This window comes from Cydia amplana, chromosome 5 (assembly GCF_948474715.1).
Source record: "Cydia amplana chromosome 5, ilCydAmpl1.1, whole genome shotgun sequence".
NCBI classification, from domain to species: domain Eukaryota; kingdom Metazoa; phylum Arthropoda; class Insecta; order Lepidoptera; family Tortricidae; genus Cydia; species Cydia amplana.
The window spans coordinates 6,901,331-6,914,047 of record NC_086073.1 but is presented as its reverse complement, the minus strand read 5'-3'; the positions used below and the strand labels follow the sequence as shown (position 1 = coordinate 6,914,047).

Here is a 12,717-nt window from a genome sequence, read left to right as displayed (position 1 = left end):
CTACTGTAAAAAATATTTTAGTATTGAAGAAGAAGAAGAAGAAGAAAGACATTTATTCCATAAAACACACATACACAGGACAATAAGATGAAATAAATAAAATAAAGAGTAAATAATTAGAACAGCAAAATAAGATTAATTGTTTCAAGTGGTATATATACAATTACATGTTTTTTTTTATTTAAGTACCTGCTATAATTTCGGCTTCCGATCTAAATTTTCTTTGTACAATTTCTGTGGCCGTTTTGGGTGATATGTTATATTTTCCTGTTTTGGGCGTTTTAGGGGGCTTCCTGGGTTAAACGTACAAAAAAATATATTAAATATGTAAAGTAATGTAAACTAGTATTAAATTAATTACATATTACATACTTAGTCGTAGTAGCTGCTGCTTTTCCTCTAGCGGCTCTAGTTGCTTCCGCCTCCATTTGCCTACATACATCAAAGGACCAATATTTACAATAGGTATTAGCGATTTAATAACACAGTACAAGAGTTATTTATTATATGAATGAAAACTCATACATTTTAACGCGATATTTAAAATTACTATAGAAGTCGTCTATTTCTTTGTGCATGCCAGCGCCAGGCGTTATTGCAGGAACAAGCATTTCTTCCGGTTTGTTGTAGTATTTATACAACAATTGATAAATTTCTTCCTCTACAGTCCAGATTCTGTATAAGAAAACAAACCTTGTTCGAAAATAAGACCAAATATTGCATAGGTACATTTGATAAAATACTCGCGAAAGTTGTCAAAAGCAGGTAATAATGGTATATACCTACAGGTTGTAAATTTAGTCACCTGCTATAATTTAAAGGGTATAAGTAATGCAATAATTACAACCTGTATATGTATACAAACTTTAACCACAATAAAGCAAACTATTGGATTTTCTTATGTCACGATTGCTTGGCGATTATAGTGATACTCACTGATCACTATGTGCGAATATAAGTTCTATAGGAAACGGGCAGGGGTTAGTGAAGCCGAAGTAGTTGTCAGTTGTTTCTGCCCACGGCAGCGTTGGAGGAAAAGCAACCTTGCCTCCGATGACATGAACTTGAGGTATTATGCCAACCCCTCTTACTGGTATTGCCATTTTCCTGGGATTCATGTGGAACCGAAATAATAACACGCCTTCGTATACCATCTGTTGAGAGAATTCTTAAAGTTACTAATAGGTACTCCGGGTTCTTAACATAAAGTGCCTGTACCTGTGCCAAGTTTCATGCTTTCTTGCGGATGGGATCATTGTTTTAAAATTAGTTAGGGCTAGGAGCTGGACTTTACATTTAAAGCATGTGTAAATAATATCTAATCGAAAACCAATGCCACATCAATAAAAACTTACTTCCGTCACTGGCTTAAAAGCTATGCGAAGCCATCCACCCTCACCGGGTTCAAATTTTCCAGAATTATCCAGCACCGTCATAGGATTATGTCTTTGAACTTTAAGTTTCAATGTGACGTACCAGATACATGTTGGTTTGCCCCTATCAAACAATATAATAACAGTAAATAGTTGTCTTTAACTACTAGATGAGTGTATATATGAGTATATCATGTCACAACTTACACATTCTTTAAAGATATTGTGTTAATTATTTTGTCACCACATCTTACTGACCCAAAATCTATGGCCTCGACGTTTGATGCCAAGTAAGGGACGGCACAAAGTGCTTTCACTTTAACGGGAATTGTGATTCCATAAGGTACCTATAAAGAAATAAAGGTTAGCTTGCATGTTAAATTAAGGATACTTGAACTTAAATATTTAAATTAACCACTCAATTGTAAACGAACTAATAATTCAGTTATGATGAGTCACAGACTGGTCACAAGACATGTACCTAGCGTTGGCCTTTTTGACGCCGGATGTACCTACTTGAGTTAATTTACCTCTACTTTGAAAGTATTTTCAACATATTGTTCCAATTCATAGAAATCTTCTAAGTTGGGTGATAAAGTGACTTCCATTTTACCACTCTCGCCCGGTTTCAGCTTGCCGCACAACTTCAACCCTAGCCAACTTGGCCAGTTTATCGGTTTGGCTAAATGCAGCTTCGTGTCTATTGGGCCGTAGTTGATCACTTCTACTACGCATTGAACCTAGTGGATATATAATATATTATACTTATTAGTCGACATCATTGGTATCAGATACAACAAAGTGCCAAAAGTATATTATGTCACCCGCTAATACTTTTACAAATAGAGATATAATAATATTTTAAAAGAATAGATCACTTTAAAAAGTAACTTCAACGCCGTAATTGTTTAATACGATATTGTGACATTTTGATCCTGGATAGAAGTCGCTGTCGCTGATGATAATTTTTTTTTTTAATCTATGGTTAAATTATTATTCTCGAAAAATTCTCTCGGTATAAGGGCACCCACATAACAATCATACCCAGGTTAAAATATTACTAACCGTGGTATCCATAATAACAACTCCGAAATCGACGACGTACGGTGTTGTTAGAAATCCAGCGATAGGATCTATCTTTGTTTTTGTGGAATATGCTACTAAAATTTCTGGGCGCAATTTAATGTGCTCGATCACCAGCATTCTCTCAATTGCTAAGTCAATATCCATATTCGAAGGATAACCATCCTGAAACAAAGATTAAATATAATAGTAGCACATAATATGATTAATTGATTACCTATTGATTATTAAAAAACATTGTCGCACTCTTCATAAGCATAACATTAATTGGCTTACCCAATCCGAGCAAATGTGCCAACCGCGTTGCAAATCAGGGTCGTTAAAACAGCCTTCCGTCATAGGTGTATTTACGTGATCTTTGTGAGCGAAACTGAATATTTCGCTTATAGCACTTAAGTATTCCTCAGTCAAAGTTGGAATGGCCAAATAACCTGTTTCAGGTTTTAGCTGAAACATACGTAATTTGCTTTAGTAGGTACAAACCGATTTATCAAAGCCGATGTCCTTATAATGAACTAATTTAACTACATAACATTATTGTCGTTAACAACGCAACTATTAATTTCCAATAATAAACCTAAGTGAAGAAATTGTAATGTAATATCGCTGTTCAATTATTTAATCCTACGAGAATATTCAAAATTTATAACCTAGACTAGATTTGGTATGGTACACTCACATTCACAATTTCTGGCCTCGGTAATGAAAGATACACCTGAGGAATTACCCCCCAGCCAAACACTTCAATGGGGATGTGTGGTAGATGCCCTATCTCCAACAAAAACACACTATGAAAGTAACCGAGCACACCAGGTCGTACGACAACCTTTATCTCTATCTTCTCCTCGGACTGTAAGGTGCTTTCTGAAGGCAACAAATCGAGTATAGTGCCGTTTAACTCTGTCTCGAACTTTGGTTCATTTAAATACGTCTTATATTCAAATACCAATCGTGCGGTATTAGTTAAAATCAATAACTCAGTTTCATTGTCATGGAAAGATCGGATTTTGAAATTCAACTTCTGAGTATTGATATTGTATTTTATCTCTGAAGTTTGGCCTGTGACGCTAATAAACTCCGATGGTCCTCCTAACACTTCGCATTCCAGTACAGCTTTAACATTTATATTCCAACTAGGAATAAAAATGATGTGAATATTTTGACAATCATTGGGTTTCATGAGTCCTTTAAATGGCGCGACTCTTAGCAATTGGTTTGTGTCTATTTTATTGCCATGTTCTAATTTACGGAATTTCCAAATCCAAGGAAATTTCATATCGTATTGAAAAGGTATCATTGGAGCGATTTTTCGAATTATTTTGGTTCTAGTTATATTCACATCTCTGGATACAGGAATAACAGCACTGTCCTCACTGGCCGGAATGTTTGATGTTAAAGCATCTGCCTTTTGGTCGTTTTTTTCCGATGTATTATTTAGACTAATTGGAGAGTGAAATGGAGTGCGATATCCCGCACCCATGATCTCTTTTAGTTTATCTGTAAAGAAAATTTGGATTACTAGGGTCGTGTAAAATACCACAGGTAACTATAAAACAAACTAATACGAACCTCCTGGTTTTGTAAACCCCGTATCTGTGTCATAATATGATGAAGTATTGATATCGCCATCTTTACACGGCGGTAACTGCACTTCAGGTATTTCAGGCTGCTCTTGAAAAAAACAAACATTGTAAAAGTCTTTCCCATCACGGAAAAATGGTTTTCCGGACCTTTGGGAGGCGTGCGCGGAGCCGAAGCCAATACGTAGAGGCCCTTTTGACACTTTAATGGAATGTAAGGGGTACACCGAGCGGATGTTGCCCTTACTCGTGGGACGCACGTTAGAGGCCGGCCGCGCCACGCCATCAAACTTACCCATATAGATGATTGAGACATTATCTATGAAAAGGGACCTTATTGTCGATGGCGTTTACGCCGCACAGCGTCGCGCGGCATTGTATTTATATCGGAGCATCGTTAATAATGGCGTAAGCGCCGTCGACAATAAGGTCCATTTTTCATAGATAACGTCACAAATTTTCTCCCTCTTGTAACTTTATATCTATACGACGTAGGTACAGAATAAATATGTACAAATACAAAAAATCCGGCCAAGTGCGAGTCGTACTCGCGTTCCAAGGGTTCCGTATATTACACAACTAATTGAGTAATTATGTCCGACTCACGCTTGTACGCACATTTCTAATATGTTTTCCTGTCATCTATAGGTAAAGAACTATTTTAAATTTTAGACCCAGTAGTTTCGGAGATAAAGGGAGGGAATATTAGTCATTTTTTACCTATTTTCTTGAATAACTGCTAAAATTATAAAAAAACAAATACCTATTTGAGTTTCTTACAATGAGCTATTTGATTTGACACGATATAGTTTGAAAAACTTTATTTTTTAATTTTCTCATTTCCCCGCCAAAAGTGGCCTCCATATTTAAAATTCATTTGTTTACGTTACATTACGTGTCCGTCTTTGGATCACAAACTTACATATGTGTGCCAAATTTCAACTTAGTTGGTCCCCAAGTATAGTTTCGGTGAAAATAGGCTGTGACAGACGGACAGACAGACGCACGAGTGATCCTATAAGGTTCCGTTTTTTTTTTAAGGTACGGAACCCTAAAAACAGAAATTTTACTTGTCATATAAATTTTTCTCATAAAGTCAACTGTTAAAGCATTATGTAAAAAAACCGGCCAAGAGCATGTCGGGCCATGCTCAGTGTAGGGTTCCGTTAGAATAGGCTAAACTGGAGCTGGTACTGACGCAACTTGTATGGAAACTGCACGCCGACTTGATTGCCTCTTACTTTTTAATTTCCTACTTTTTCGTTCTAAAACTGCCAATAGTCAACGGTATTACTCATTCAGCCAATGAAACTGTTTTAGAGAAATTAAATATAAAAAAACAAATGAATGAGTAAAATAAGCAATTATTATCTTACATTTTACTTTATTTACATGAATAATGCAAAATAACTTTAAAAAACCCATTTTAATGTCATAATATTAACGTTTAACTCTGGCTGGTCGTTTTACTATGAATAGTCAATCAAAAACGGCAAAACTGATCATGTTCGCTATAGTTTTCATTTAATGTCTTTCTTAAGCTCTGTTTCTACGAACCTTTTCATATTTTTTGGATCCATGGTTCAAATGTTAGAGGGCACACAATTTTCTTTTGTTTTGGCGCGATTATTTCCGAAAATATTCACTTTATCAGAAAATGTTTTATGATGACCCATAGGTATTCGTTTTGAAGACCTATATCCAACGATATCCCACACTGTAGGGTTGAAGCGCAAAAAAAATTATACCCTCACTTTAGGTGTAAGGGCGGTACCCTGATATCCATGCCTGCAGCTTTCTAGCACTAACGACCACGGAGTAAAGCCTCGGACAGACAGGCAGACGGACATGGCGAAACTATAAGGTTTTCTAGTTGACTACGGAACCCTAAAAAGAACCAATTTTGGGCCCTTCACATAAAGATGGCGGCTACCGCTGTGACCCCCCCGAGGTCAATACTTACAGTTTTCATGACTAGCCTATACTTAAGCAATACAAATCATAACATATCTTACCATGACATTACTACTAATGACACACTTTTTCCATTGGAATCTGAAGCAAACCAGCAGCGGTGTAAGGTTTTGAAGTTGTATTGTTTTACTCTCGATGCTGCTATTTACAATACATTGAAAGTCTATCCGTGGCGTGGTAACTAATATATTAGGAAAATTTATTCTTCCAATTATTTTAACAGAGTCCTAAAAAACAATTGATGAGTTATTTGTTGGCATCTAGAATAAGTACAGGTATATTGACAATATTAGAAATTGGATAGCGGATTCTCGCTTATTTTCAATAAGTACCGGACCATGAAAAAGTTAAAGAGTGCACGTATGCATTGAGAGCCTCGGAAACGTGAGTAAATATTCTAAATTGTGCAATATACGAGGGCTGTTTGATAAGTACCCGTTTTCCAAATGTATTAATATCACGGGCCGAAAATATGTATACAATCGTTTTAAGCCATTTTTCAGAGGTGGGAAAATTTAAAAAAAAACAGCATTCTTTTGTTTTTTTCTCATTTGACAGCGATTCAGTGAAAGCGTGAACTTAAAATTGTGAAAATGGAGAAAGAGCAGTATCGGTCTGTAATTAGATTCTTGTTTTTGGAAGGAAAAACATGTGATGAAATAAAAGTAAGAATGCAAGCGGTTTACCATGAATGTGCTCCTTCTATGACAACCGTCAGATACTGGTTTAACGAGTTTAAGCGGGGGAGAACAACCGTCTTTGATGAGGATCGCCCAGGCCGCCCAATTGAGGTGACTACAGACGATATGGTTAAGAAAATTGAAAATATCGTTTTAGCCGACCGCCGAATTGAACTTCGAGAAATCGTTGATGCTGTAAATGTTCCAATCAAGCGGGTACAAAACATATTAGAAGAAAAATTGCGTATGAAGACAGTATCGGCGAGGTGGGTGCCGCGTTTACTTACGGAGGAGCAAAAACGGAACCGACTGACTACTTCGGAGCAGTGTTTGGCCGTGTTCAAACGTAACCCGAAGGAGTTTCTGCGTCGTTTCGTGACCGTGGACGAAACGTGGGTCACCACTACACCCCGGAAATAAAAGGGCAGTCGAAGCAGTGGATTTTACCGGGTGAACCTGCGCGAAAGATAGCAAAAATCGTTCCATCGGCTGGAAAGGTCATGGCGATCGTTTTTTGGGATTCGCAGGGCTTTATTATACATATTGAGGTATGGTAAGGTATTTTAGGGTACTACGCCAACTAGGGCTTCCAAATACCGGACTTCTCACAGTACCGGTATTAATACCGAAACTGTCTTCATCAATACCGGGATCCCGGGATCCCGGTATTGGATATGAATCGCTTAAAAATATATAGTTTTATTAAAAAGGGGAATTAGAAAGGCTCACTGGAATACCAGATATGGCCTAAAAGTTATTACAACAATAAAAAATCAATGCCGCCATCTGCAATAATTTTATTTCACACTCCAGGTTGGCAATAATTTTATCAAATTTGTTGACTTCACCTCACTAGTCACAATTGTAGCCCAACTTAACCAACCAGACAACATTTTTTTCAAATTTCCATCAAAATTGGTTTGGCATTATTACAGTTATCCTTGCTCTTTCGTTTTATTTTTTGATAAAATTATAAGAACTAATTAGGTTAATGTTAATGTCACTATCATCATATTCATCACTCACATAACTTCAGGATTCATCCACCACCAACCACCAAATATTTATCTGACGCATTAGCCAACGATCTTGTTTCAATAATAAAATGCGGGCTAGAGACCAGTTAGAGTTAGACCAAGTAAAGTCTGCAACGATCAAAAATCTTACTAAACGTCAGACGCATCTATCTGACGTTTAGTAAGATTTTTGATACAGCCGAATATAATGGATTTAAAAGGTTTATACTGCGCATTTCCCTCATTTTTTAAAATACCGGGATCCCGGTATTGCCTTTAAAAATACCGGTATTGAAAAATGCGTTTAAAAAGACGGGATCCCGGGATCCTGAAATACCGGGATCCCGGTATTGGAAGCCCTAACGCCAACCTGTTAAACTCGAAGGCATTTTTCTCTCCACCATTAATCATTTGATGAGAGGCCATTTTAATATTGTAAATTATCGGACAAAATTACCCGATTTTAATGCCCTAGCCTAGGGTGTATAATTAACGTTTTATCACCTTGGCTGCGCAAGTGGAAGTATAGCACTGAAATGCAAAAATAACAAAAAATATTAAGTACTTAAATAAAATAAAAAGTTATGGCAATTAAAACTTCGGAAGAATCAAATGCTGTATATATAGTCAAGAGAAAGATTTTAAAGTAGAATCTCGTGTACTAATTCGGAGACACACGGAGAATAGTCTTGAGAGGCCATAAATATATATTTTACTCCCAAGCTTCGATCAACACGGGCTTCCGACAGGTCGGAAGGGATAGGCCCAAGCGATATCTTGACATTCAAATCATTCTACCATTTTTCGCGGGGGGGAACGTGCACACAGTCGCACTTCTCACACACTTGCATACAAAATCCAATCTGTAATGACGACACAATACCATACCCTATATTATACATATTGAGTTCTTAGAAAAGGGGAAAAAGATAACAGGGCAGTACTATGCCAATTTATTGGATGAATTTGACGCTGTGTTGAAGGACAAACGACCCCATTTATAAAATAAAAAAGTACTGTTTCATCACGACAACGCACCAGCTCATTCGTCTAGAGTTGTGATGGCTAAATTAACACAATTACGCTACGCCCTATTGCCTCACCCCCCGTATTCTCCAGATTTGACCCCATGCGATTTATTATTGTTTCCCAACCTGAAAAAATGGCTCGGTGGTAAGCGATTTGGATCAAATGACGATGTGAGGTTGGGCGTTAAAGGAAAACAACTAGCTTCGAGTATAGACGTATAATGACTTAAATAACACTTACATGCACTTATATATGTTAAGGCTATGCTTGTGTGTGGGTGAGGCATAGCACACACACTACACCTCCCCCCTTGAAGAAAAAAAAAATTAAGCTTCTTTAAATTTAATCTTTTTTTTTATACTAAAATTTATTATAATGTAGTTAGTTTATTAAAACAATTTTAGCAGCGAAAGTAAAAATGCATAAATGAACCTTGAATAAATGTTTTACGAAAACAAACCAAAGAATTGTGGATTAATAAAAATTTCACATTAAAAAAAAACAACTTAAGTAAAAACACAATTGTTAAAATAAATAAAAAAACACTAATTTCACAAAACTTTACGTATAAAAAAAAATTTGCTTTCTAAAAACCAAACAAAATATAAAAAGTGATTTATAAAAAAAAAATAACTGTAACAAAATAACATTTTTAATTTACTTTGGATGAAAAAAAATAATGGTTATACACACAGCTTATACACAGCACCTACTGAAGAACTGGTTAAAATCTTTAACAGAAATTAATGATAAACTTACACTAATATTGTATTGAATTACCTACATATTAATATGAATATGAATGCGATTTGATGAACCAAATTAGACTAAATAAACCCGTAATTAACATTTCAACTTATTGGTAAAAGGAGAAAAAAAAACTTAAAATAACATACAGAATATTAAAATCTATATAATATATTATAATATGTTCTGGATATATCCATATTCATTCAGAGACTCTGTATTCATAGTTTATTTAGTATGCATTGTCCATAATTCATGTCATGATCACAATTATATTTTTTATTTTACTTGCAAGTCTTAATCTTTTTTTTTTCATTTACTTTTATGACGTCATTTTTTTAAATATATTTTCTTTGTTTATTTTATTTTATTTATTCATTTATAGTGGCATCTTTTATGCTTCACTGAAATCAAGGATCAAGGGTACGCAACGCTTTTACATACGTGGTCGGCCGACCTTACTATAATTATTTATTTATTTGCTCAGGATACAAGGACATTTTATTTAAAGCGCGCATACATACTATTTTTATACTCAGACAGGCAGTTCTTTTAACACATCCTTACATCAAAACCTTCCAAGTGTCCAAGGGTCTCCACGATTGATACTCGATCGAATCATGGTCAGACGCCAAGGATTCCGTGCCTGCCTTGTATCCTGGCGTACCCTTGCTATACCGTATCGCTCAAGGCCGCCTCTCGGGCCACCGAAGATGCGATAGGCATTTTTAATTTTTAATTGTAATTTGATTACAATAAACTTCAATGCTCTAAATAAGTGTACAAAGACTACGAAATTTGAGATGTAATAACAGACGACGCATGCCATTCTCTATAAGGAATGCACGCGCCGCCGCCTCGTGCCATATTTGTAAGGGATAAAAGTATGTCACGTAACTATGATATGAAATTGAATTAAATTTAATGCAATATATGTATGTAATTAAAATAATTAAGTCTATAATGAAAAATAAGTTCATAGTTAAGATTTCTTTTAGGAAAAAAAATGTTAACCAATCTTTAAACAATATATTGTTTCGCCATCAAACGGCATAGTTTTACCTACATACCACAACAGTTATTTGTCCCATAGTGACATAAAAAACCCAACATACGCAATTCTATTACAATACAAGGTTAAAAAAAAACAAATAATACTAACCACTGAGGTAAAGACAAAAAAAAAAGCATATACAATGGGCAATTAAATGTCTCTTTTGCACGGCAAGGCACTACATAAACTTCACAATGTCACTTTATTGTTTTTCATACGGCGCAAGCAATCTACCAATCAACACTATCAAATTAACGGGTCTCTGGCCCTCCCGGCGCCATCCAAGGCCAAGGACACCATCAACTCCCGGCTGCAACCATCGTAAATGCTTCTCGCTTTTTTGAATTGATTATTAAATTTTTTTGATTCTATTTTAAGCCACGTTATCATCGTCAAAATATTCACTAGTTAGAAATGTACCTATTTTCAGTCACTTTTTCATACGGTTTGGTTTAAGCCCACGGCGATCACTTTTTCCTTACTATTTAATGCGTCCGTAGTCACTAATTTTAATAACACCAATAAAAAAATAAAAGTCCGCCAAACTTATTCACTGTGAATGTTAATATTTTTTTTTTTTGTTATTGTATTTTGCACATAATTATGTCCTTTATATCACTTATGTTAAATTTTTACTCTTCTTCTCGACGTCTACTGGCTGGCGCGGCGCGCCGCCAGTGCAGCACAAGGCCGCACTGGCAGGGTCGCCATGTGAGGTTGGGCGTTAAAGGAAAACAACTAGCTTCGAGTATAGACGTATAATGACTTAAATAACACTTACATGCACTTATATATGTTAAGGCTATGCTTGTGTGTGGGTGAGGCATAGCACACACACTACAACGAAGTCATTGCCGCCACAGAGGCCTATTTTAATGACTTTCCGAAATCATACTTTTTGGATGGTTTATTGAAGCTTCAATATAGGTGGAACAAGTGTATAGAGTTAAAAGGAGACTATGAAGAAAAATAAATGCATATAAACAAAAACAACTGATTATTTTTTTCATAAACGGGTACTTATCAAACAGCCCTCGTACAGTTAAAAATACACAGAATACAATTTAAATGAGTTCAAAACTAGTATTTACCTTATTTTTATGCCCTTTAAATTGAATTCTCATGGAATCAGTATAGATTCTAGATTTCAAATTCATGTGTTTTGTAGTATCAAACAAAATCTGTAACTTCATAATTTCTTGATCTTCTAGACGCTCTTCAACATTTTGGGTTAAATTAAATGCCATTTTAATTTTATTTATATCTTGAAAGAAGTTCAGCGCGCCCTTTCTTAATGGTTCTACTGGCTTTAGTGTTAAATAGTCTATGTATATTTTTGACTCCTTGGCTCCAACTTTGAGGATATTGGCTACATCTAAATCACTCTCTCGATAACAGATGCAGGCACACATGTCTGCATCCTCCTGCGCAACCTTATACGTATTCTTCTTTTTGATAATTACAAAGGGAGATTTAACATTTATATCTATATCCAAAGGTAATTTAGACACATTTTTAATTGTTACTATTTCTGCAATGAATAAATATAATATAATGTTATTAATGGTAGGTAGGTATTTTCATGTAAAGTATATAATTAACTACAGGTTCAACTTAGGGAATAAATCAAATTATTTTAGAGTATATTCGGAAAGAGAAGAGTCGTGGAATGTATTGGGCCCCATTCGACAGGTCGACATTCCACGACTCTTCTCTTTCCGCACACACTTATATTAAATACTAGCTTTTACCTGCGACTTCGTCTGCATGGAATAAGTAATTTGGGTACCTTGCTTTTTAAACAAATCCGCTTTTTATTCATTCTTTTTTTCATCCCCAAATTGGTCCACTTTATACATTTCCACCCATTTTTTACACCCTTAGGGCCACCCCACATCTGGCGTCTTTCGAGCGTCGGCGTCGGTCAGCGCTATGGAAAATGACGTCGCTGCGCAGTTGCATCGACGTCGCGTCGACGTTGCGTCGAGCAGGGCCATAGAGTTGTAGACGCCGACGAGACGCCGACGCTCGAAAGACGCCAGATGTAGGGTGGCCCTAAGGGTGTAAAATATGGGTGGAAATGTATAAAGCCCTTAGGGCCACCTCACATCTAGCGTCTTTCGAGCGTCGGCGTCTACAACTCTATGGCCGCTGCTCGACGCAACGTCGACGCAACTTCGC

At 36.1% G+C, this 12,717-nt stretch overlaps 1 protein-coding gene across 1 annotated transcript in view; it reads right to left on the bottom strand.

The window, feature by feature from the left end:
- The window catches only part of LOC134648236 (hydrocephalus-inducing protein homolog), an 82,577-nt gene that overhangs the window by 57,133 nt on the left and 12,727 nt on the right, over positions 1-12,717 (bottom strand). The window contains exons 18-30 of the mRNA XM_063502722.1: positions 11,628-12,067; positions 6,043-6,237; positions 4,026-4,326; positions 3,136-3,953; positions 2,733-2,903; positions 2,439-2,621; positions 1,904-2,113; positions 1,581-1,720; positions 1,356-1,497; positions 937-1,154; positions 526-675; positions 373-432; positions 190-293 (exon numbers count right to left, since the gene is read on the bottom strand). Of these exons, the coding sequence (XP_063358792.1) occupies positions 190-293; positions 373-432; positions 526-675; positions 937-1,154; positions 1,356-1,497; positions 1,581-1,720; positions 1,904-2,113; positions 2,439-2,621; positions 2,733-2,903; positions 3,136-3,953; positions 4,026-4,326; positions 6,043-6,237; positions 11,628-12,067 (3,132 nt within the window). The remainder of the gene's footprint in view (positions 1-189; positions 294-372; positions 433-525; positions 676-936; positions 1,155-1,355; positions 1,498-1,580; positions 1,721-1,903; positions 2,114-2,438; positions 2,622-2,732; positions 2,904-3,135; positions 3,954-4,025; positions 4,327-6,042; positions 6,238-11,627; positions 12,068-12,717) is intronic.